Raw genomic sequence first — 26,338 nt, forward strand, 5'->3', positions numbered from 1 at the left:
GATTGTTGGTGCAGGGCCAGGAGTTGGGCTCTGTGATCCTTGTGTGTCTGTTCCATCTCAGGATACTCTGTGATTCTCTGCAGAATTCCCACAGCTGGAGACACCTCTGTGCACTGCCCCCAATGAAGGATTCCAGGGGCACCCCAGCAGCAAACAGTGTCCACACCTTTGCAATGATGGCAGTGTTTGGCTCTCCTGGCAGCACATGCTGTGATCCCATTTCCTCAGGGAGAGAAGTTTCCCTGCACATGAAACTGCCAGAGCCAACAGGTAAGAAAAGAGATAATTTGAGATTAAAATCTGCCATCAGCAGGGAAAGTCTCCCTGGGAGAAAAGAAGCTTTGGATGGATAGAAAGAGCTACAGGATATGTGGATGTGCTGGCAGGTGTAGTGGAGGCAGAGGAGAATGTGGGGGGCAGTGTGGGGGACAGGACTGGCTCTGGTGGCCATGGCAGGGTGGGCACAGGGCAGCAGGGAGCTGGGGAATGGCCACTTGTGTTGAAGCCATTTGGAGGGGTCTCCTTGCCAGCAGCTGGAGGTTCCTTTTGCCTCACAGGCTCGTGAAGGGGAGGCTCCATCACTCCACACTGCCCCATAAGCATCACTCATGAACCCTCCGGAGCCAGCTGGACCCACAGGCAAAAACCCAACACCCAGTGGCTCGTTTTTGTGAGATTTACCCTTTTTCGTACTAATCCCTTGATTTTGATCCCATTTCCAGACATCTCTCGTTCAGTTCCCTTTTTCTTTTTTTCCCTGCAATTTGTGTTATCTCCTTACAAGTTGTTCCCTGAGTCACGGCTCCCCTTGCTCTGGAATTCACAGAATGGGTCAGGTTGGAAGGGAGCACAATGGGGCATCTGGTCCAAACTTCCTGTTCAAGCAGGGTCATCCCAGAGCACACGGCACAGGAGTGTGTCCAGATGGGTCTGGAATATCTCCAGCGAGGGATACTCCACAGTCTCTCTGGGCAATCTGTTTCTGCAATCTGGGGACCCCCACAGGACCCCTCGAATGGCCAGAACAATTGAGATCTCCCTGGAAGAGACTGTGCCAGGAGCAGTCATAGAATCACAGAATGTGAAGGGGTTGGAATGGACCCTAAAGTTCGTCTAGTCCCAACCCCCTGCCATGGGCAGGGGATGTGTCCACTAGAACAGGATGCTCCATTCAGCCTGGCTTTGGACACGGCCAGGGCTGGGGCCTCTGCGATCTGTTCCAGCGCCTCGCTGCCATCCCAGCAAAGAATTCCTTCTGTGTAACCATCTTCCCTTTCAGAGTGAACCCATTACTCCTTGTCCTATTCCTACAGATTCTGGCCAAGAGCCCCTTCAGATACTGAAGGCTGCTCTGAGGTCTCCACGCACTTTTCTCTTCTCCAGGCCGAACAGCCACAACTTCTTTTTCCCTTTTCCCAAGTCCGGAGCGCCCGCCCGCTCATCTGCTGAGCCTCGGGGCCATCCCGTGGCACGAAGCGGAACTGCAGAGGCCCGGGCGGGCGGGAACGGCGCGGGGCGTGCCCGCGGGGCCACCGTGACAGGAACGCGGTGGCCGCGCTCAGCCTGGGGACAGCGGGGGCGCGTCCGAGCCGGGCACCACCGGCCGCGCTCCGAGTCTCCCATCCACCGCCGGCCGCGGCGGGCCCGGCTTAGCTTCGGAACACGTTCCGCCCGGCGCCGCCGCGCCCGCGCAGGCTCGGTGGCCGTACGGCGGCCGGGAGGGGCGGGAGGGCGCAGGCGCGGGGGCCGCTCCGCCGCCCGCCGCGTAAACAAGGGCCCGGCGGGGATGCGGCGGGGCCGGCGCGGTCGCGGCTGAGGGGCGCAGCCTTTCGGAGGTGTTTCCTCGTCCTCCCCCCGCCGGACGGGGGTGGCGAGGGCCGTCCCGCCATGAACTTGGCCGGTCAGAGTGGTGACGCCGGCAGCGGCCATCTGCTGTTCGCCAACTTCAACCAGGACAACACGTACGGGGGGCTTAAGGGGGCGGGCTGAGGGGGCCCGGGCCGGGGAGGGGGCAGCTGAAGGGACAGAGGCCTGGGGGGCCCTGAGCAGGCCTGGCCGCGGGGGGGGGGGGCGTGGTGGGGTCTCCCCGGTGCCGCCCCGTCCCATGGCGGGGAGCGCCGCTGGAGCCGCCCCTTCGCGGGGCCTCGGGGCTGCGGTGAGGCCGGGGTCCCCCGCGGGGAGGAGGGCCGGGAACAGCCCCCCTGTGCCCTTCGGCTTCAGTGCGGAGCCGCGGGGACAGGCCGCTCCTCCCGCGGGGACACGCGGCTCTGGGGTCGTGGCAGCGTGTTGCCCTCTTCCTCCCCCGGATCGCTGTCCTGGGGAGCTTCTGCTCCTGCTTGGGAAGCATCGCTCGCTGTTCCTTGGGGGAAGGGACGGGAGTAGGGCTCCTGCTGCTCCTTGATGATGTCCAGCCCTAGGAGGGCCTGACATGAAGCCCCAGGTCTTCCAGGACTTGCAAAGACTTCATCCAAAAGTTCCTCGCAGCTGTCTTTTCATACAGCTATTTTATTGTCACCTGCTGTGTCAAAGAAGTGAGACAGGCTTGAAGGTATTTTTATGAGCCCATGCTACTTTTAGTTTTGCTTTTGAAAAGAGGCCTTTCTCTGATCCTTGGAACTGCACTTACTTGGGCTTCAGATGGTTCAAGCTGCACGTCTCACAAATTACTTAATCATTGCAGCATATTTAGATCAATTAGTGCACATTAGTTTTTATATGGGGTATTATAAAGCAGTATTTTTAATTTAGGAACCTCCTATTAGTTGGGATTGGAGCACCGAATATCATTTAAAGAAGGATTTGACTGTGTTAAATACCTGAGAGATGAAGCTGGGAAGTAAGAACCGAAAGAACTTGTACTCGAGAAAGGAGATTTTTTTTTTTTTTTTAGGAAGTGAGTAAGAGGAAATGATCTCAGGTTGGCATCACAGAGTATAACCCACGTGTGTGGTGGAGGGTTTGTTTTTTAACAGCTTGTTCTTTTTGCAAGCAACAATATCTTGCCCTCACGAGGGAGACCTGTGCCTGTCCTCAGCACGTCCTGTAGCATATGGGAGTTGTGAAGGTGAGAGGGTTATTTCTGGTGACTGCCAAGCTTGAGCAGAGTTACATCACAGCAGGAGAGGCTCTGTTTGCTTTTGTAGGTTTTGTTGGGGGTGAAGAGATGAGCAATTGGAGCTGGATAGACTTGAGACAAGAGACTCTGGCAGTAAATAAGTTATGGTAAATGATGGGGGGAGCAGTAGTGCTCTGTGTATTTGTAAGTAAATTATTATCCATATATTGATTCAAGCCAGAGACTTTTGCAACTGCTTTTCACATTTTTTCAGTGAGTGCCATATAGATCTCTCTCTGTCCGTGTAAAACATGCCCAAGTTTTGCTCAGCTACCATTCATTTTTTACCTGTTACTGGAAAAAAAACCCCAGTCATAATAACTAGGAGATTTGTCACCTCTTTAGTCTGCAGTTTATGAAGGTCATTATATACATTTTTGAAGTTCAACTCTGCTCTCCAGTGTGGCACCTCTGCATTTTCAGTTGCACCTTAGCTTTGTGGAGAGCTTTATGTACCTGAAGATCACTGAGCTGCGATAAAAAACCCCACTTATTTTGAACAAGACAGTTGCAGGTTGACTTGAGAACAAAAACAAGACAAATAAAAAGAAAGCAAATATAACATAAACTTATCTAAGTGGGTTTTGGCTTGTATACCTTGAAATCTTTCTTGTAGGAGAGTGGAGGTGATTCCTTTATAACTTCGAGTTTATAGGGAATAAAAAGGGACACCTGGCTAATGATTTCTTTCCTGAATTGTGTGTGTTACTGCACTACTTTTTCCATTTCATTTTTGTAAATAACCAAAAAATCTTTTTTGGTAGCTGGCTTGCGTTGGTGGTTTTTTGGTGGGGTTTTTTTGTTTTTTTTTTTTTTTTTGATTTGGTGTTCTAATATCCATTGTGAATAAATGATGCTTTTAAAAAATGATTTATATATAAATCACCGTGAGATTAGCTGATGGGAATTTTGGTAATGTATCTTTTATGTGAGGCAGGCCTGGCCCATAGATCTTTGCAATTACAGTTCTTGGACTACTTTTATGTCATTTTTGAGTATTTGTGAATTCAGCTATCTGTTGTAGAAATGACAGAAATATCAAAAGGCTCCTGTTCATATTTTTGTCTCAAAATTCTGAGAATAATTTAAAAGGCCACTTAATTTGAGATTAATGAGGTGGTTGATGATGTGGAATAATCTTTTCTTACGAACAGTGTCTCAAATAAAACTCTCCAAGAAAAGTAGTAAGTATAAAACAAGTCTTGCAGATGTGTTTGTTAGCAGCTTCTCAGTGAAACACTTGTCTGATGTGGTAAGTGGCCCAAACAACCAAGTTGCATTCAAGTTCCTAAACTGAGTAGAATTTAGTGGTTGTGTATGTTCTTTAAACTGAAGTTTATTTGATTTTTTTTTCTCTTTCCCCACCCATGATCTCTCCTAGTTTCTTGTTTGAGTAGAGAAACAAGAAGGCAGCTCTCTGGGTTTATAGTACACTATTCTATGTATCTAGGAGATGACAGTTCACCAGGTGAGAAGAGCTGAAAAGAACTTACTAGGAATGACTTACACTTTCCCATGCTGGGCCTCAGCTCACCTCTTTTCAACTTTTACAGGTAACTGGAGCCCTTCTCCAGACAGGCAAGGTAAACAAATGTATATTCTTTCAGGCAGTATATGAAAGACAAGCTTTGTTTATGTCTGCCCAGTCAGTAGAGCTCACATCATGCTTTAAGGTGCTTCAGTAATTAGAAAAATTGCTGACAGACAAAACTGGAAAATAAATGACATGGGCTCATTGTTGTTACTACATTTAAAGCTTTTAACTTCACCTTAGCGAGGTGCCAGTTCCACTCAGGCTTAACTGTGTCTTGCTTACCTCCACAGCAGAGCCAGTTCCTTGCCTTAGGAAAAGATGGGGCTTGTTACTGCTGAAAATAAGTGTCAAGCTAACTTTTCCTTGGTTTTATGAAGAGTTGGTAATTAGTTACTCTCTCCTCTAGGAAGATGAGCTTCATGGTGGCTCTCAGTCTTGGGAAATTGGATTGCTGGTAGTTAGGAGAATGTTGTCATCATAAAAGTTGCTGTTGCTTTTCCCGGTTGTTGCAATCCCTGGCGGCTGAAGCAGATATCCTCTATCCTGCTGGGTTTTCCCAGACTTGGCTAATATTCATTCATGTGCACCGTGTGTAGTGACATTGTCTCTTGGAATAGTATCTACATTATTGCAAGTGTTGTCTTGCCTGTTTATCCCACATTGCCCTAAGCTTTATTTACATGAGAGTTTTGAGTTACTGGCTGGGACTGGAACTCTGCCTGAAAATGCTTCACCTATAATACAGCAGAAGCGGTTGGTTTGTGGCTTCTCTTTGATATAATGTTTTCATTAAGTAAAAACACAGAGAAGGGTATTCTCAGAAGATGTTAGTGTGCTTGTTTTGGACGTAGCCCTTTCCCCCAGTGAATCAATCATTGCACAACTCGGCATGACTGGCATTCCTTGATTGAGAGGCTGAAGCTCCAGCTTGCAGATCAAAGTGGTGCAACCGATCGGAATTCAGGTGTCCCAGCAAAACCAGGCAGTGGAAGCTTGTGGGTGGCCTCAGTGCTAGGTAGGTTTTACAGCTGTAGATCTTTAACAATGGATACTTGGGAAGAAAAACCCGAGTGCAGTTTGTATTACCTCTGGGAGAACTGCTAAAACTGAGCACAGATACATTTATGAAAAATTAAACACTTCACAAACTCATAGAGCTTTAAAACTCATAAGGGAAATGCTAATGGCTTAGAAGTTTGTGACTTTTTAAGCAAAGCATAACTTCAAGATCCCAAAGCTTGTATGTATCTATATAATAGGTAAAACTTTCAATCTTTAAACTGTTGCACAGGTATTCCTTGGAAATACTTGCGAGTGGTGTTCAGGTTCAATTTACAAATACGCACCTACTTCCCCCACCCACAAAAAATAACCCCACCGAACAGCCTGCTTGTGAAATAATGCAAGTGGGCAGACTAGAGTAGTCACCTTTTTTTAAAAAATAAGTAATTGTGTGAAAGCATTTGGAAACAAAGTAGTCACTGCAGTTTTAAAAACAGGCTCCTGATGAAAGGGAAGAGGAAACCTTGTGTTTGGACTTCTGAGGAAAACACTGGTGTGTACCTTATTGCCAAGGACTTCTTCAGGCTCTGCTTTCATTTATGTCTGGAGTTACACAAGCCATGTATCTGTCCATATATTTCTTCTTTCCAGTTTAATTCTGCCCATTATTTCCCAAATAAATCGATTTCATTCTACATTGTGAGCAAATGCTGCTGTCCCTATATACAACCAGCATGCTTTGTGTCCCAGAAGTTGTATTCTCATTCACTTATTCTGTGATGTTTGGGTCTCTGTAGTAAGCTGCTTGTGGTGGGAGGAACAAGGGTTAGGTGCTGGGCATTCACTCCTCTGCCTTTGTTTCTCCTAGGTTCAGGAGAAAACACCCGTGATCCTTGAGGACAGGAGAGCTCTCTATTCCAAGGAGACTTTAAAGCTAAACACAGACCAAAAAAAGGAAGGACCAAGCGGTCACGTAGCTCCTACACTCAGGGAGGATAGCTGAGAGAGACAACCGTATGTTGTGTTTCTTGCTGTTGTTGCAGAGGGCACAGCAGCTGAGGGGGGCTGGCCAGAGGATCTGTTCCTCAGTGTGTGACCATTTGGATGGGGATTTGGCCCGAGAATAGTGATATTTACTTGGATTATGGACTTTCTGTTGTCCCAGCCTGCATGTTAAGTGATGAGCAGGCGTGCTCTCCTTTTGCTGTAGCAGATTTAAGTTCGTGGGTTTTCTTTTAATACAAGAATAATGGGAAAATCTCCTGTGGGTTATCAGAATGTTGCTGACAAAAACGTTGAATGTATGAAGTTCTGTATCTCTTTTCCAAATAATGACCTTTGATATTAAAATATGTCCATGAGATGTTACAGCTTTGGTTTCAGCAGGTATTTTGGAGGGGGAAATAAAGCAAGGTACATTTCCATAGTAATTCCTTAGCAATTCTTATGTCTTCATTGATTTTTCTTTTATTACTATTATTTTCCGCCTCTTCATCGTAAGCTAAAATGTTTTGTCTGTGGAAATTTACATTGGTTTTGAAATGAGGTGGAACATTAGTATAATGAGACTGTATAATAATGAAAGTAGGCTTAATTAACCAGTTATTTAAAGTAGTAATGACTTTTAGAGTCATGTTTATGCTGCAGCTGCAACTGATTTAATCTTTGAGAGAGCTGGCCTTGTTAGGAGCTTTCTGATTAATGTAGAATATTTCTGATTAATAGTTAAAGTCCTCTGCGATATGGAAAGGGAAAAACTGGTTTTCTTCCTTCTGTATGTATATTAAAGAAACAAAAGAAAACCTTAGGATTCTAATCCAGTTGAAAAAACTTGTTTCTAAAGAGCCAGAGAGATTGAAGCAGCTGATTTCCCCCTTTAGGTGAGTGCACTTAGAGTGAGTGTCAGCATCTTCCAATGAGTGTGTAAAATCTCACAGCACTGTTTGCTTGATGAAGATAGTTTTAATTATTTATGACAGCCACTCTTGAAAATACTATCAAGATTTATGTAGTCTGGGATCAGACTGCAGCATTATCTCTGGAAAAAGTGGGTAAACACAGTTCCATGAATCATGGCTATATTGATAATTTTGTACTGAGGAGACAACCTTCATGATGAAATAGCTCAGAGTCTACAGTCTAAAGTGTATAATACAGGCTACATAACAGAGCTAAAAACCCACATGTCTATGGCATAATGTTAGAAGAAAAAAGGCAGTTTTAGAGAATATTTATTTTATTTTCAATTTCGGTCTCTCATCAGCTTCTGAAAATTAGGTGTTATAAAGCATAACACCTACACTGTGAAAGGAGCTTCTGATAAACCACAGCAGCTTCTTGTTAGCCACTCTCTATCTGAGCAAGAGCTGAATGGCTTATTGATCATATTTCTTCCCCATATGCTTGCACATTTTTTTGGAGGTGAGGTAATTTTGGCTAAGTCCTTGTTTTGTGGATTTGGCCATTTAGATGGCTGTGGGATATCTTAAGGGCTTAAGTGTAGTATCAGTGCAGGGGAAGATGGGAGATTTAAATCACTGTGATTATGCTGGTATAATTCAGCCTAGTGGGTTCTTATTACATATAAAAAGCCTTTTTCCAGTAGTTTCATAAGAAGTAATTTGAGAGTACATTTAAAAATACCAAGCCAACAAAGCAAACCCTCCAAAAGCAAGACAGCTGTTCTAGAAGAAAAAGGGGTTATTTTGCAGTTACACTTGTACTTTGAAATGGGTTTAATTATCTTGACTTGAACTGCTTCGTGTAAACAAATAATTTGTGACTTCATCACTTCAATCCTGAAATAAATAACAAAAAACAGTTGTCATGGATGGAAAGGTCCATTCTATGCTGCTGCGTTTTGGGTTCTCCTCAGTCTAATGATTTTTATCGTGTACACAGCTCTTTTTTTGCCATTGTCTTAAGCTCATTTGAATGAGGTGTAGTCATAGGACAAGAAAAATGGGCTTCCTTACTGCTTTCAGTGATCCTGTCAGTAAAACAGTGATTCAGCAATATTCTGTATTTACTGTAAGTACAATTCAGGAATCAATTCTGCCTAGTAATACAGATAGCTACTGTGTGGAGTTCTCCATGAGGAAATCATCCTGTGTCTTTTGTGGATCGTTCATATTGCAAGGAGTCTTGTGACTCCATTTATTTTTAACTCTGTGGACTGCTTGTTTACCTTTGAAAAGTGACAGTTTTAATGTCATTCTTTGTCAAACTTTCTTTTGAGGAAAGCAGTATATATAAGAAAAGCTGACTTACTGCTTTATTTTACCAAATTAGAGTTTCAGGAGGTTTTTTGCACAGAATGTGAGTTTTCATTGAGTTGTACGAAAGTAGTTGAGCAAAACCACTGAAGTGTGTTTGGTGATTAATCAGATAGAGACTGCTGAACATACTGATTTTGTCTGAAGGAAAATTAAATTCAGTATTTCTAGGGTGAGTTAGAGGAGAAGCAGCAAAATTTTGTTTTATGATTGCTTCTCTATCTTTAAGCCTGATAAGTTTTTTTAATATCTTGGTTATTGAATCTGTGGAATTGAATCTCTTGCCTGCATGGTGCATATTTTAATTTGAAGGTTTAAACCTTCTCAAATATTATTTCCTAACCAGATTGTGCCAGTTGTATTTTCTTCTAGAAGAGGAGATCACACCATCCTACAGAAGTTGATTTTGTAGCTTGGGATGTTAATTTCACAGGGTGAACTATTTGAGGAGCAATTTTTAATCTTCTGGGTATGCTGAAGTTTAAAAAAGACTCACTTTGGAGCCACGAGTGGAAAATACAGAAAGAACGCGAAATGTAGGAATCTTCATTGTATTCCAAATGCAGCATTAATTGTTAGTGCATCTGAATGTAGAGAATCATCTTGCTGAGTTCAGGAAGGCATTTTGGCAGGCTGACTGGCAGGGTTGGATTGGAGCTCTGTGTTGAATGACTTGCCACAATTTAGTGTATCAAAATGTATTTTATTGGAATTTAATTAGTTTTTCCTTCATGTCTCTTGGCAGTTAGAAATATATGGACTATATAAACATCCTAATGCACTTCTGTAGAACTGTATTGACTGTTAATTTTCTTTATCTGTGGCATAAAATCGTCCTCCACATGGGGAGGGGAAACAAGAATGAGCCATTGTCTGCTGCCTTGATATGTAAAGACCTGCAAGACAGGCTAGAGGTTTTTCTAGCTTAAAATTTAAGACCTGCCTTTGACTCTGGCTGGAAAAGCAATTAACTGGTCTGTGAGCTAAGTGTGAAAATTGAGTAATGGAGGAAAGAAGGGGTTTTAGTTAGTTTTTTGGTGTTCTGCTATTGTTAAATCTCTTTAACATCAGTGACTGGCACTTTTTAGAGGGTGCCTCTGATCAAAGATTCAGTATGAGTATTTGTAAGACTGAGACCTAACAATGGAGGTGCTAGAACATCATCACCTAAAGCCAGAGAAAATTAGAGTTGGCAGTTTTTAATTACTTTTTTTTTAATGTGAAAACTCTTTTGGGATGCTCGGGGACGGTTACCCTGTAAAGAACAAAAATCCCCAGACAGCTCAGTTTAAAAGGTCTTGGAGGTCACCTCTAATGATGAGACAATGATGTAATTGGTTTGCATTACATTATTCAAGTCATCATCTTTCCTCCACACTGAAGCTTTTAGCCTGTGTGAAGAAATCACCGGTGAGAATTGGGCAGTAGGTTCACTTTAGGCTGTGAACTGTCATTTCGTAAATGTGAAGCAGAATTCCGCATCCAAATTCTGTAATTCTGAAGCTGTTTGGTCTAATCAGATTTGAAGACGCTCACTGTATCTGTTGTGGCTTTTTTGGACAAACTTTTCATCGCTTTCCTTACTGAGCTAACCCAGCTGGAGGTTTAGAAAGGGGTAAGAATCTGTCCAAGGGTAATCACAGCTGATGTCATTCGTGTTCCTGACTGGCTTGTTTCTTTTGCAGATCCCTTGCAGTTGGCAGTAAATCAGGCTACAAATTCTTTTCTCTTTCTTCTGTGGACAAATTAGAGCAGATCTATGAATGCAGTGAGTATCTTTTTTTTTTTCCCCTCTCTTTTTTAATGCCCTCAGTTGGCTTAATGTGGGAAGAATAAGAAATGTTTCATTTTTTCACAGGTTTTTTGAAATTGGCCTAAAAGGAACCTTGAATGTAAATATCACACAAATACAAAGCAGTGATTGAGGGCAGGGTACAATTATAAATCAGTTCTATATTTAAATTTAGCTGGTATAGTGTGAAATTCGAGAATAACGAGAACTCTGCTTTTCTAATTTTGAATCCATTAGACAGGTTACATAGCAGCTGGACATAAAAATAATAATTTACTCATGAGAGAGTGTCTTTTGGGTCTTTATACTGGCTGTTGGGGCATGGAAGCACTGATAATGCTTCTATCAAATAAGAAAACAAAGACTTCATTATATATTTTTCTATCCTAATATTTTCTGGTAGAAAATTATTCTTTAATGTGATAGCTGCAGGCTTGCTCATCCAAAAGGGTGAGTAATTCAGATTCCCATAACTTCTCAACACTGATCACCGTTGAGTAGGATCTGAGATGAAATGGAGGGAAGCCTGAGGGAGAAGTGGTATCCCCTGTTCTGCCAGCAGTTCATAGACTTCCCTTTTTTTTGGTGCTAATAAGTCAACTATGAATGTTATGCATGCTTTCTTGTAAACTCCATGTGAGCAGGTGGTACCAATTGCTGTGATGTCAGCATTTATAGTGGGGATCCCATGACAGAGTTGTCCTCAGACTCCATTCCCAAAGTGACCTGACCCTGTGGCATCTTAAGTTTGGAAATGGGGTGTGATTCAGATCACCTATTACCTGGGATGACAGCCTGCTTCTGTACACAGTCAATGGAGAGAAGTAATTGTGAGGTTCAAATTAGGTACCTGTGGTCAGGTTAAACTGTGTTGCAGCTACATCTTCCTATTTGAGTCATGGTCTGGTTGTACTGGTTAGTAAGTGGCTTGGATTCCATTTTCTGCCATGTAGTTTATGTACCTGACCTCTGCAGTATGTCAGGCACTTACAGTATCTGGCCTGGTATCACCCCAGGAGACTCAGTGAAAATGATTCCTCTTACACAAGACACTGAAAAATATCCTGAGAGGTCGGCTGCACTGTGCAGGACTGCATCTTCTGGGTAGTCCTTGAGAGAAAAAGTACAGGTTGGATAAAGTGCCTTGTTCAACATCTCACAATAACCTGATAAAGCAGTTGGAATTGGAATTTTGACCTGCTGATTGCAGTCTTGTCTTCAAATGGCTCTGGGATGCTTGTGTTGACTTAAACTCTTTGATATTTTAAGTTTTCTGAATGTTAAGTCCATGAAAGCTGAGCACAGAGTATGAGGTAACATTTAGTAGAATGTTTTGGGTTGGAAGGGACCTTAAAGATCATCCAGTTCCAGCCCCTGCCATGGGCAGGGACACCTTCCACTGTCCCAGGTTGCTCCAAGCCCCTTCCAACCTGGCCTTGGACACTTCCAGGGATCCAGGGGCAGCCACAGCTTCTCTGGGCAACCTGTGCCAGGGCCTCCCCACCCTCACAGGGAAGAATTTCTTCCATATGCCTAACCTGAAGTTCCCCTCTGAGTTTGAACCTGTTACTCCTTGTCCTCTCACTATGGAAAATTCAATGGTTTGGCCTGTGGAAGCCAGTCTTGGCTCAAAGCAGGTTGAAATATTGAGAGCCGTTCATTTTCTTTGTATGAGTCAAATAATGTTCAGTCTTGGACTTGCAAACCATGCCTGTTAAAACTTGATAAGAGGGTGGAGGGCTTCCTGTGCATTGGGTACCTCCTTTCCTCAAGGAAACATATCTTGAGGCCTCCCAAACACGGTGCCTCCCACTTCCCAATTTAGTTTAAGTGGGCCTAAAGACTTTTTGTGTTGAGTGAGCACTGTTAAGGACCCCTCCCTCTCTTATGGAAGATTGATCTGCTAACTCTTGTGTAGGTGTTTAAACTAAACTGCAGAATATGCCTCAGCTGTCTTGGGTTTGAGAGAAATAAAAAAAGCCATGGGAGATTTGGCTGCTCCCATCACTGACTTCTCCTGTGACTGCAAATCTCCTGACTCCCTGAGCAGTTGATCCCACTGTAAAAACAAGCATTAGATTGGAGAGTGCTTTAAGGCTTAATGAATGCTTCTAACATGCTTTATGTTCTTGGATTAAAAATGGAATAAAGGCACAGCTGATCATAATCTAGCTGGCTCTAACCAGCTCTTGTCTGTGATGCTACATGCTTGTGTTTGTGAAACTAATCTTGTTATGTGTTTGCTTGTTCTCCCCTCGATGCCGAGACTTAATTTGTTTTGCAGTTCTTTTTGTTGTTACTCTGTTTTGAATCTGAGTTTCTGGCAATGCTCAATTGTGTAGTGTAAAGGAGATAATATTAACAGAAGAAAAAACCGTGAGTAGCAGCTTTGCTATAGGGCTTTAGTGCTGCTAAAGGTATGATTAATTCAGGTCAGCTGAATGTAGGATGGGCAGTATAGCCTGGTACTCTCTTGAATAGGTGCTGTTGGGAAGCATAAATTACTTGGCAGCTGTGAAGAGATTTTATCTCTTCTTCCTGTTAAAGGAAGACAAAGGAGCAGAGGTGCATCCTGTATTTTTAAAGTGAATTTAATTAAATGCCCATCACAATGTCTTTCTGTAAAGGTAACTGTCTGTATTGTAGTCTTTTATGGTGAGACTGAAGGATTATCAATACCTTTGAGGCATTTTGCTTATTGAAAATTTTTTCTTCTGTCTGGTTGCTTAGTTGTTGATAGTGCTCTTCCCTGTGTGCCTTCCCTGCTGCCAGCCCTTCCCATCACAGCAGCATAGGAGAGCACTTTTTCCATATGAATCCCTGCTGCTGTTCCTCTTCTGAAATACCAGTTCTCCTGCCTGCCTGGGAGGGTGACAAATCCCAGAAGCTGTGTCTGAACACTGCTATCCCTGGATAGGGAAAGAAGCTGTGCTCGCCCTGGAGCAGGGAACAGTCCGACTGTGGATTTTGGGTCTCTGTGTGCTGGTGTTCTGACTATTGTAAAAGGATGTCATCATTTTGAAGGAGTCCAGGCTTAGATGGAGAGCTGATAACCCATCCTGTAAAATATTTGAGAGTCTTTTATGTAACTACTCTGATTCAAGGAACACAGACCTCTGCATTTCAAAGTCTCTACATACATTTATGGAAGCAGATTTTTGTGTTTCTTTTTCATGTGTTTTGTGTAGTATTGGGAAAATGGAGAACAATTCCTTGAAAACAAAGTAATTACTAAAATGCATTATCTCTGTTGCTCAAGAAAATTGAATTTTCAAAGCCTCTGTGAGCTATTATGTCTTCTCTGGGAAAGTACTGTATTAAATACAAGATGCAGATAAAAGTCAATTATGTTGCATGGAGTACTGAAAGTGCATAGTGTAAACCTGCTCCTTTTTCATAAGCAGGCTGTTTCTCTCAAAAAAATGTAGAACATTAAATATTTTGTGTTCATTTTCTTGAAATAAACTGCCCAGAAAAAGCACTTTGAAAGCAGACACGTCCCACACTGATAGCAGTGTCATATTCTGAGAATGTTGAACAGAACTTTTTCATGGAATTTCTGTCACTGCTGATGGGAACAGTGCAAATTAATTACTTAATGTTTCTCTTGGCCAAAACAGAAGCCTTCAGAAACAAGCTCTTTTGGGTTGTTTGGTTTTTGTTGTTGTTTGTTTTTTTTAACTGGCAGTTTTATGGTTTGGAATGTGTTAAGCATGACTCCTGAAAATTTTGTTTTGATGGATCAAGGCCAAATGCTCAAGTCACTTGTCTTGATTGGGTTCTGTAATGAAAGGGCAGGTGTAGCCCATGGCTGTGAAAGAGCTGCAGAGCATGGTAAAACCCTCTCCTGCTTCTTGCTGCCCTGAAAACCGTGTCTGCTGTGTCCCTGGGGCTTTTGGAGAGGAGCTTCTGGGGATGGGAGAGGGAGGCACAGATACCAGGATAACTGGTGGTGGGACTTGGCCTCCTGCCAGCTTGGTCCAGTGCTGGGGTATAATCAAATGCTGGGGAAGTGCTTCTTTGCCAGAGATCCTGGACTCTCCTCCCTCCTGCTGTCTTCCTCATGCAGGGATTTGTGTTCCTCCTTTGCTTTCAGTGCTCCCATAGTAGAACACTTGGCAAATCTGATGTTTTATGGCTCTGCATGAATACTGGGCATCAGTGATTCCTGCACAAATTGCTCTTAGGGCCTGTCAGGTAAAAGATGGTATGTGTGAAAATGCTAATTGGTGGCTGCAGCAGTCTTGTGGCAAATGAGGTTTACCAGGTTTTTTGAGTACTGTAACCTTTCTTTCTTCGTGGAGAGGTATATGGAAATGCCAGGGGTTTGGGTCATCAGAAACCCTTGCATACTTTAAAAACAAAACCCAAATACACCCACAAAAAAAGCCCAGGAAACATTTGCTTTCCTAGATTTCTGCTGAGATAAAAAAAGACTGCAAAATTCTGGAATTGACAATTTTCTGGGTTTAGTAGCTTTGGGGCTTTTTTTCTGTTGGATTCTGGGCATGGAGGAGTAGACACTGTTCTGAAACATTAACTTGTGTGACACCTTGGGGAAGGGGGAGGAAATCTTTGGAAATCAGCGCTCACTGTGTAGATTTTCTGCTTTCAAAGCCTGTCCCGTCTCCCACTTTGACTCTGAGCTGTTGTGGCAGAATGTTTGTGGTGTTAGGCTGTATTTTTACATAGACTGAATCTATGATTCTGTGACTTTCTTAGACAGTATTTCCTGTTGATGTGCATCATTCTTCCTCCCCTGAAATCTCCCTCTGTATTTTTCCCTCGTTCCTGTGATTCCCCCAGCTGACACAGAAGATGTGTGCATTGTGGAGAGGCTCTTCTCCAGTAGTCTGGTGGCCATAGTTAGCCTTAAAGCTCCACGCAAGCTGAAAGTTTGTCACTTTAAGAAGGGGACAGAGATTTGCAACTACAGCTACTCCAACACCATCTTGGCTGTCAAACTCAACAGACAAGTGAGTAGTGATTTTGCCTAAGTGGAAATGTGGGAAAGGGGCTGTGGATCTTACTCTGGCACTTCCTCTGCTGATTGGTGTCTCTTCCTTTGGTGACAGAATTGCTATTTGAAATTTACTTGTACTTTTCCAACTGTGGCTTCTGTATGGCATGTCAGTACTTGTATTTGGTTAAGTATTTTTGGTTCTATGCTTATGTATTGACATAGGAAAAGACCCTGAGTAACATGGACATGCTTTGAATTGGAGGTTGGACTAGAGACCTCCTGAGGTCCCTCTCAGTGTGAATCATCCTTTCATCCTAAATGTGAAAGTATGTGAGACTGACAGTTTCTCTTCAGGCCAAAATTTAAAGTTATCTATTAAATTCTTAGGTTTTTAAGTACTGTTTGCTGAATTCTTCTCAAAAAAATAAAATTTTTTTAAAAGGCACTCAGTGAATTTTTTGAGTTAAGTAGCTGGAAGTATAGTTCACTGTATTAATAAGTCATTAGTAGGCTCTTCAGCAAATACAGACTTCTCTGTCTTTAGTCAAACTAGAGAGAATGGCATCTGAAGGAGAAAATCTTAATGTCTGTCTTTGCCCCCAAAAACTGAGTGTGGGAGGAGGGGTTTCCTGTTTAAAGTCATGAGAGAAATAGTGGCTAATTTGATTTCTGGCACAGGGAGTTAGTGTTAAATGAGTAATGTCTAGTTAGTCATCCGTATGTAGTCTACAAAGTGTAAATGAGATTATGAACTTAATAAGAGTTTAAAAAAAAAAAGCCATTCACAAATGGTTATGGAGACATAATAGGCTTTATGAATGGTTAAAAAGTCTTGTCTGTTTTCCCTGTTTAGCAGAAGCAGAAAGTAATTTCCATTATTTACACATGTAAATTGGTACAGAGTAAGAATTAAGTGAAGGTTTCTGGCTTGCTGACTTAAACTAGTAATGGGAATGACTTCAGTTTGCACTGGTGAGATTGAGGGAAGTGGGGTGCACTGGTCAGTTCAAGTGACCACATGCAGTGTGTGTGTGTGTCAAGAGCTGGATCTTGTGTATCTTCTGTCAGACTCTTACTTCTCATCAGGTGGTACAGCCTCTTCTCTATTGGAAGGTACCTGCTGCATTTTGGCATAGAATTTTTTTAGGATTGATAAATACATATAAACTCCATTTCCATGTCAGCATTTTGTCCTCTTTCCCTTTTCTAGCGGCTGATAGTATGTCTGGAAGAGTCTCTTTATATACACAACATACGAGACATGAAGGTATTACATACAATCAGGGAGACACCTCCCAATCCTGCAGGTAAATACAGTGGTAGAATCAGCAGAACTCTGAAAAGTGCTTTCTGTGTCAGTGTATGAGGTTCCCTACAGGGAACTGTTGTGTTGTTAATTCTGCTTTCAAATAAAATAACAAATACGAGTGTTGTCTGAAAGCCTACTTGTTTGATCCAGCTGAGAACAAGTAGCAGACTCTGCCTTACACTGCATCTTCCCAGTATTTTGGTCTCCTGGAGTGGATGTGTTGAAATGTTAGAAAAGAACAGGAGAGAGAAAAACTGGATTTTGACAGCACTTGGTCTATTAAAGACTTTGTCAGGTTAATGCTTTAGGAATCATGGCAGACACTGGGAAGTTCTACTGTTTAATCAGTTATTGTAACTCTCTTGCTATTCTTCCTTTTCTGTTTTATATTAAACTTATGGTAAATAGTTGAATATGTATTGCAGGTTGACTGAGATTGCTCATCTTTGGTTCTATTTCTGTTGATAATTTAAGTTATTTTTGTGACACTTAAGCACAGAATCAGAAAGTTTTACTGCATAGGTCTTGGAATTTGCCTGTTTCTAATTCTGTTTCTGCATCCCTTCTAGGGTTGTGTGCTTTATCAATAAACAATGATAATTGCTACCTGGCCTATCCAGGAAGTGCAACTATTGGAGAAGTACAAGTCTTCGACACCATCAATCTAGTAAGAATCTTTGAATGCTGTTTTCACCTCTAAAGATGCAGATTTTGAAAGTTACTTAACTTGCTCAGAGAGGAATTACTGGACGCTTAAGTTTCTGTGCATCAATTTGCAGCACCTCTTGCTTCACAGAATGTCAGCAAAGAAAATACAACTGCTAATACTAGATTTGATGAATAGAATTGGGCATCTGGGTGGAACCAAGCAGTTTCTATTTGAATTGTCTTCCTGCTGCTTGTACTCTATGCATATGCTGCAGTGATAATTTTATGTACTTAGCACTTACTGAAAAAGTATTGAATCTGTTGTCCATAAAGTAAGACCCATATTTGCCTTGAATGTGCTTAAATATGCAGTCTCAAGCTGCACACATGTAGCTTTTAACCTGCACTGTTCTAAGGTTCTATTTTGTTGATTTGCTGCAGAGAGCTGCCAATATGATCCCAGCTCATGATAGTCCCTTGGCTGCTTTGGCATTTGATGCAAGTGGTACTAAACTTGCCACGGCCTCAGAAAAGGTAAGGGAGCTTTTGATTGCCTTGCCAATATTGATAAAAATCAAATTTGTTGTTAAGTATTTTAAGTTTGTGTGTGCCCTGTTCCATGTGCAAGTGCCAGAAAAGAAGGCTTACAGTTACAATGGGAAATCTGAGTTAAGATCTGTTAATGATATTTGACACAATTTCCATGCTGTGAAACGTTGGATAATAAGGTTATTTAAATAAAACATTTTAATCTGGCTGTAATTAGGGCAGTCCTCTGAGTGTTCCTCCCTTTAGTGCGGGATGCTTATTAGAAATTAGTTGTCTTGTTTTGATGCTGCCTTCCTAATGAAAACAAGACAGTTAAAATCCAAATAGAGAGAAGTGCCTCGCTAGTCTTTGGCATGCGATGACAAATCGTTCATGAAATGTGTATAAATTAGAGAGTCTGAAGCCTCTGCTCTTTGAGTAATAAGCTTAGACTATAAAGGTATAACTGATCGCATCTGATAAAGGCACAAAGACATCTCCAAGTGACTGCACTCGTGGTACTTGTCTAGTGTGGTCGTTTTCATGATCAAATATGGTGAGAAGGGCTGGTTTTGATGCACAGCTTGTTCTCTACATTAGTAGCTCCCACCTCTTGTTTCTGTACTCTTCAAACACATCCTACAAACAAGCTCCATAAATACTTCATATAGTATCTGGGGTGCATCACAGCAATGAGTCACCAGCAAAGTGGTTTGCTGCTTCTAGTTGTACTCTGCTTGCTAGAGCTAATACACAATGAATGAACTTGAAATGAAAAATGATTTTTTTTTTTTTTCTTTACAGGGGACAGTAATAAGAGTGTTTTCCATTCCAGAGGGACAGAAACTCTTTGAATTCCGAAGGGGAGTGAAGAGGTAAAGTTCAGCTGGGTTAATTACCTGATGCTCATTCCTTATGGTTGATTTCCAGTATGTTCAGCAATTGAGCTGGCATCCTGATTTTTTGCTTGTTTTCATCTTCATTCATCCCTGCATGTATGCTTATAACAGTTTTCAGCTTGAATGTTTTCCAATTTCATTCCCTTGGACTTGACTATTCTACAAATCAATCCTGTCAGAATTGTACTCCCTCTTGCCTTTTAAAAATTTATTGGTGAGGGAACTTGTTTAGAGTGGGTCACCTTTTGTAGGATATATTGTATTCTTGGGGCAATTGGAGGTAGTACATCTAATATTCTCACTCTCTTCTAAATCCTTCTAATACTCTGGCCATTGACAGCCATTGTAAAATGGTGGTGTGGTTTGTGGTTACAGTAACTCTCTAGTTCTACTCTACTTTATACAGGGGTAAGACTGAGTTCAGATTGTTACTAATTGATCCCATATCTGGTAAACATCAGAGCTGAACATCATTAATCTTATGCTTGAATAGCCTCAAGAAATTATCAGAGAATTCAGAATACTAATTATTTAAGAGTTTTTTTCTTATTTGCAAAGTAGTGGTGACTTTAGAAACCTGCTTAATTAAGCCAAATACTTTTACTTCATTGTTTTTCATCTCTTTTTTTCTTTTTTTCCCAGGTGTGTGAGCATCTGTTCATTGGCTTTCAGCATGGATGGCATGTTTCTGTCTGCATCCAGTAACACGGAGACGGTGCATATCTTCAAACTTGAGACTGTGAAAGAAAAGTAGGTTTCAAAGGTGCCTTAGATTTTTCAAGGAAAAGGTTTAGAAGTTGACTGTATTCAATAGGATGAGTTCTCCAAAGTGTGGAGAGACTTCCTTTGAGCACTTCTGTAAAGTAAAGGGCATAAGAAGTCACTTATGAATCAGCAACTGCAGCTGAGCTGTGTACTGTTCTCCCACTGAGTAGAAAAGGTGTTTTTCTGCCAAAGAGAACTTGGCCATCCTTCACAGAGGAGTGTGGAGCAGTTTTAACATTTTCAGTTACATTTGTTTCACCTCCTCTGATATCCATATGGGAAGAGCTATCTCAGCAATGCCTTCCAGCTGCATATAGGGGGCTTTAAAAGGCACCAGGTTGTAAAATGTTCCTATTTATGATTTGAGAGGACAGTCTTAATTACATTTCAGTGGAAGTTATTGGAAACAATGATTTGCTTAGTGATAAACAGATTAATAAAATCCTGAAGCGTGGCGCTTCCCAGTAGATTCTGCTCTTGTATAATGAATGTTATAAAATGCAGTCTTAAATGCAGAAATATCAGTTTACAATCAAGCATGCTTAAATAACAGGCTGAGAGTATTGGAAGACACATTTTGTCCTGCAGCACAAATGAAGTGCGTTAGAATTCTCAAGGGTGTTAGTTATTTCTGAAGAGAAACAGCTGCTTAATATCTTTAAAAATAAAATGTTTTCAAGTGTTTGCACACTTTTCTCTCTAAGGTGAAGGCAAAGTTGGTCACTTTTCTCTTCTAATTTGTAGACCTCAGGAAGAGCCTACAACCTGGACAGGTTACTTTGGAAAAGTGCTGATGGCCTCAACGAGCTATCTGCCCTCTCAAGTAACTGAGATGTTCAACCAGGGTAGAGCCTTTGCTACAGTCCGTCTGCCCTTCTGTGGGCACAAAAACATCTGTGCACTTGCCACGTGAGTACAGAAATGGAGCCTGCCCTCCCCACCCTGCTGGCTTGTTTGGGCTCTGGAGAGGCAGCCACTGTAAAACACAACTTCATCTGCAGCAGAGCACCTGTGATCATTCCAGTTTAAGAGCAACGTGTCAGAGCTAACACCTCACAGTCATGAGAGAGAAGGAGGAAAAGGCATAATATTTGGATAGGAATAGCCCATTTCTAAGTGTTGTTTAGAGATGTCTTCTAAAGGTGTCTTAATTTTGGAACAAGAATACTGAGAACAGACCCATGGGCTTTTATGGCATTTGCTTCCATTAGTGCTATGGGGAATGATGCTGTATGTTGTTAGTGAATTGCAAAATTAGGCAATCCAGCCTAACCATTAAAGAAGTCTTTGAAAGCAAGTTCATATAATTCTTCTCTAAAACAGCGTAGCATTCATTAAAGTTAATTTTGAGGACTAAATCTAATCTTTTATGCTGTCTTCCTCAAAGGCAGGTCCCATTTGGCACAGCTACCAAAGCAATAAGATGAGCAGTAGTAAACTTATTTTGTGGGGGTTTTATAATTTTTATGCTAAATTGACTTCATGTCTGTACTCTCACTCCTCTGATCTCAAAGCACCCTTTAAGCAATAATTAAGCTTTGTAACATTTCTCAAATAAGTAAATCCTTCCCGTTAGAATATTCGTCTCTGGAGTTGCACAAAGCTTGATAACTGGATGGTAACTTCTCAATCTGTTTTACTGAGTCACATGTAATTGCTTGATTCCTGTGGCATCCTGTTAGCCCCAAAATGTGGTTATGCTGTAATTTTTTTACACACAGTTCTTTCCTGGGTGCTCTAACTGTTAATAGCATTCCCTGTCTAGGAGCAAAAGTGCGGAAAATAATGCCTTAAAGTCATAGAATCGTTTAGGTTGGAAAAACCCTCTGAGTCCAACCTTTAAATCATGGGAAGGGAAGGGAGTGTGTATGCTATTTAATAATCTGTTAATTAATAATCTGTTAATTAATAACCTCTCCTCTAAACCTTTCTAGAATCCAGAAGATCCCTCGTTTGCTGGTGGGAGCTGCTGATGGGTATCTCTACATGTACAACCTAGACCCCCAAGAAGGAGGCGAGTGCACACTAATGAAGCAGCACAAGTAAGTCCACATTAGCTGAGAGCTGTTGTATTTTATTTCTTCTCAAAATCCAGTTTGTTCTCAAACTTAGTTCTGTTCTAGAAAAGTCTAATTTACAACAGCTCATTTCTTCAGACTAATCTTTTTCCAGACCTCTGATATGAATGAGTAACTTCAGAATCCCCCTGAGCCTTCCTTCTAGGTATCCACTACACCAAGCACCGCTTTACCAGCAGAAATTTAACCCTGTCCCGGTGCAGGGAGGGATCAATCGCTGTTCTCTCTGTGCTCCTGTTTCCTCTTGGCACTTTGAGTTGAGTTACTTAAACAAGAACTTGAAACGAGTGACACCGTCCTCTTCATCAATAAATGAAGTGGTTACAAACATGAGAAAGATCTTTCTCTGACTTCACAGAGGGGAAACTGGCCTATGAAATTATCCCTGTTCTCTCTCTGCTGGTGTCCTTATTAAACTTCCTTTTGCATATAGGCCAGGCAGCTGCTGTTCTGTAATAGTACTGTAGAGCACTTAGAGAAATAGGACAATGCACTGTTTTCCAGTAAGAGTTGGCAGGAAAAGCTGGGGTAATACAGTCAAATTACTTGATCAATCACAGAATTAAAGATAATAACTCATGATGATAATTCAGGTTTGCAGCTTTGGTCAACCTACAATTATGGTCAAAAATCATACATTTATCTGAACATTTTAAGGCATGACCTCTGGTTAGGGATGAAGTAAAGCCTCATAGAGGGAAGCTTTTTACCAAGCTGTTAATCTTTGAAGTGCTCTAATTTTTTCTCTAGAGGGTTTTCTAGTATCTGTGTATGAAGCAACCGCTTCTGTTGTGGACAGAGCTCAAGACAATCTATAATATTGCTGATTGGAATGGGGTTTTTTAATCATGCAGTCTGTTTTGAGTCATCTTTTCCTACTATGAGCTACTAGGACTTAGATCCTGATGCTGTGTCAGAAGCAAACATGATGCTGATGAGTCTTCAGAGAAATACCAAGTGTTGTCAGGTGCCTTCTTGCCAGGCCTCTGAAAAGGAGGGACCAACTTCCTCCTGTTGCATTTCTCTATATATTATTCTTGCACATCAGATGAAATATTTTCCTGTAGCTGCCAGCTCACGCTGCCTTGTGCCCAGGCAGATCACCTCTCCAGCTAACCCCTCTCTCCCTGGCAGGCTCGATGGCAGCATGGAGCCCGCCAACGAAATTCTGGAGTCTGCATCCCACGACCGGCCCTTGGTAGCGCAGACGTACAGTTCCGCTGTGACTAAAGGTACATACGTGCCTTCCTCACCCACCAGGCATGGTAAGGAGAAGGCTGGGAATGGGGCAGGGAGCACCTCTGCCTGTTGCTTCCTTCTAGATGGCTGCGTGAGCTGGTCCACGTCCGCACCGAGCTTTGCGTAACCGCGCGTGTGAGGTGGAGCTTTGGTGAGCAGTAGGAAAAGAGCACTTGTGGTGTGCAGTAGCTTTCTGTAGATGGATCACTTGTCTTTGCTGCTTTCTGGGTAGAACTTTTTCTGGAGATGTGGTTGATTGCTGTAGTGATAGTTTCAGTACTTGCCACATGGTTCTTGAGGCCGTTCTGCACCCAGACCTTGTGCAAAGCATCTGAATTATAGCCCTGCTCCCTTTTTAACATTTTTTTTTACAAAAGGTTGATAAATTCTGCAATTGTTCCTTTATGGGAACAGCAACCTTTTAGCCTGATTCACTGCTCTGTTAAATCAAGAGGATGAGAACTTGGTTAATGCTGCAGCTCTCCAAGTCAGTGGAGCTTTTGCCACATTGGGCACCCCAGTTAGTGCCTCGCTGCAAAGGGAGGACAGTCAGCACATATCACGTGTGTACTGCACTGCGTCAGTGGAGACTGAAAAGCTCCAGTATGCGTTGCACACACACAGGAGTTTAATTTTGATCGTGAACTGCTCTTGGCTTTGGAGAAACACAGTAGTGAAACAGAGTCATGATAAAAGCAAACATAGGGTGGCAGTGAAACTATTTCAAGTAATGCCTGGTACTTCAGCTCTCCTCACTCACTCTGGATCCAAGCCTTAGTTTGTTGCTGCTGATTCCCCAACTCCTTGTTCCTTTCTCTCCAGCCTATACGGATGACCTGGGTGCTGTGGGTGGAGCTTGCCTGGAAGATGAAACCAACTCGCTTAGATTGGAGGAAGACAGTGAGCATCCCCCCATGATCCTTCGGACAGACTAAACTTGGACCTGCGAACTCACTCCTGAAGCAGAGAACACTGGCTTGATGTTTCTTGAGGAATCTCGTGTTATGCTGCTATGAACTTTGACATGAGTTGGGAGAGAGGATGACAGACTTACAGTTTTAAGTCGTAGCTGTAGTTCTAATTCTATACAATTGGAAAAATATATGGTTTTCAATTCAGTGGCTTTTAATCTTGCTTATCTATTTTAGCTGTGTTTATTTTTTTTGTTGCCAAAACCTGCTGTTTGTGCAGCCCTCAGAGCCTACTTAGCTTTGCATGCGTTCATGTGCCAAGCAAGCATACGAGGGGGAGAGAGAGAAGCCACTTTATAACAAACTCAAGTTTGTATTTTTTTTATATATGTATATAATATTTAGCCTATATAAGGAAGGAGTAGAGAAGTGGTTCTGGAAGCTGAGACTAGTTCTGCACTGACAAAGGTCCAAATGGTTTCCTGTGCATGGGCTTGCAGGCATACCTAGTGACTGACATGCAACCTTTCAAATGCAATGGCCTGTTTTTTTGGGTTCTCCCTTCCCTTTCCTGGACCATTTTGTTAATTAAAATTCCTTCTGAATGTTGTGTATTTGTGGGACTGTTCTGTTTGTTGGGATGGAAAACTGGAAGTGTTTCCCTGCGTAAGGATATAGAATATAGAAAGTGCCTTTACAGGGAAGGAAAGGAATTGCTGCAGGAAGAAAAGCTAGAATTTGAGGGAAGGATTGTTAGAGAATCTTGTCTGTACACCTTTGGTACTTGGGTGTCTGTAGCCTGTAGCAGCTGATGAGCTTGTGGGTTTTTGAGAAAAGACTTGGAATGCACTTTCTTTCTTTCCTGTAGATTGTCCTATTTTCTTGGCAGAGTAGCAATAACCTTTTTTTATACTTTTTTAAATTATCCAAAGCAAGGATTCTGTCAGGCTGGAGGGAAGTCCCTGTAGAGTTTGGCAGCCCCACTCTATAAACAGCCTTAAGGTTTCCTGCTGGAAGGCTCTCAATTCCTGCTTCTTCTCAGTCTGGGGCTGAGTGTAGTGCTCTAATAGTGAAAGTTCTTGATTTTTTTTTTTTTTTTTTTTTTCAGATACTGATGTAAATATAAATGATTTTGAAAATTTAATTTACTTCCGGGTTCTCTACTGCTGCATAACAATGCTTTTCTTTTCTTTGGTTTTTTTTTTTTTCCATTTCCCCACTCATCAGAGTACCTCTTGCGATACACTCAAGGAGTGATTGTTTCTTTGGCAGTTTTGGAATAAATCCTTAACTGCCCTGACACTGTCTAGGGCTTTCCAAGGCTGAGCAGTGCTGCAGACTATTTTTAGGGTTGTAATGTGCCTTCTCTTAAGTCTTGGATAACAGTTATTGAGCAAGTGATTAGTGAAGTACTTGGTGAGTGTTACTTCCCTTTGCCAAAACGAGCCTGCTTTGGCTTCTGTGTAGCAATGTGGGTTGTTTCCTTTCCCTCTACTGACTGCTTACAAAGAAGTAAATATAAAAAGAGGCAAGAAAATGGCAGATCTTGAGAGGAGGACAGAGGCTGAGTGTTCCAGCTATGTGTGAACTCCCTACAACAACTACGCAGTGATGTTCTTTTAGGATTTGGTACCATGAACAAGTCTTCTCTGGAGCAATAGCAGGCAGTGGGCTCTGTCCCCAAAGCCCTGTGTGGGCTTCCCCTGCCTCTGTAAGTACAAAGGAGGTGGTAGCCCCTGCCAAGAGAGCTCTGTCAAGGAGGCTGCTGTGAGTCTGTGTCAGTGGAAGGTGTTTGTACACGAGTGTGTGTGGGAGAGAAGGGTTCAGGCTTGTTTATTCTCTGCAAACCCTTGACTGTCCGAAGTAGTCGGTTGGAGTGGCTTGTGGTGTCCTCTCCAGAACCCAGCACATTCACAGCAAGCCCCTGAGTCATGCTGAAATCTTGCTTAGTCTCTTGACTTTAAGGTCTGGCTGACAACTCAATTCCATGGTCTGCAGTTATTTATTTTATTTTCTGCTTTACTGCTCTCAGCTTTGCTGTGATGTTGCGAGCTGCAGAGTGAAATACAAGTCTTGAAGTAAATATAAGCTCAGTGAGCTTTGCTGGCAAACTGAACCACCCAGGAGATGTCTGCTCATTCCAGACTAAAGCTGGTTAACATTCCTGATAACATCCTTGGAGGCTTGGTCTAGACTCCACAAGCACAGTTAGCAGTAAACATGCACCAGCAGCACAGGTCTGCTAAGCACACAAGTTTTACAAGTCTTGAGTGTAACAAA

The 26,338-nt window shown here is 42.2% G+C and overlaps 1 protein-coding gene across 3 annotated transcripts; it reads left to right on the forward strand.

Annotated features, from left to right (window-relative positions):
* Nucleotides 1-1,733: 1,733 nt before the first annotated feature.
* WIPI2 (WD repeat domain, phosphoinositide interacting 2) lies at nucleotides 1,734-24,668 on the forward strand. Of its 3 annotated transcripts, none has more exons than XM_082292233.1 (12): nucleotides 1,734-1,961; nucleotides 10,612-10,694; nucleotides 15,525-15,694; nucleotides 16,892-16,988; nucleotides 17,560-17,657; nucleotides 18,080-18,172; nucleotides 18,971-19,041; nucleotides 19,708-19,815; nucleotides 20,575-20,739; nucleotides 21,765-21,872; nucleotides 23,043-23,173; nucleotides 23,970-24,668. In XM_082292233.1, exons 1-12 carry the CDS (start codon nucleotides 1,888-1,890, stop codon nucleotides 24,080-24,082), a joined length of 1,311 nt encoding a protein of 436 aa, XP_082148359.1. In that variant the 5' UTR covers nucleotides 1,734-1,887; the 3' UTR covers nucleotides 24,083-24,668. The 3 variants fall into 3 exon arrangements, with proteins under 3 accessions (XP_082148359.1, XP_082148360.1, XP_082148361.1); XM_082292234.1 differs by having other exon boundaries at nucleotides 23,043-23,140; XM_082292235.1 differs by lacking the exon at nucleotides 1,734-1,961 and adding an exon at nucleotides 6,633-6,665.
* Nucleotides 24,669-26,338: the final 1,670 nt, after the last annotated feature.

Source organism: Coloeus monedula (assembly GCF_965178545.1).
Source record: "Coloeus monedula genome assembly, chromosome: 16".
NCBI lineage: Eukaryota > Metazoa > Chordata > Aves > Passeriformes > Corvidae > Coloeus > Coloeus monedula.

Coding starts and splice junctions, on each gene's coding strand:
- WIPI2 (XM_082292233.1), top strand. CDS start 1,888: ATGAACTTGGCCGGTCAGAGTGGTGACGCCGGCAGCGGCCATCTGCTG. Junction 17,658..18,079: donor TCTTCGACACCATCAATCTA/GTAAGAATCTTT, acceptor GATTTGCTGCAG/AGAGCTGCCAATATGATCCC. Junction 19,042..19,707: donor TTCCGAAGGGGAGTGAAGAG/GTAAAGTTCAGC, acceptor TTTTTTTCCCAG/GTGTGTGAGCATCTGTTCAT.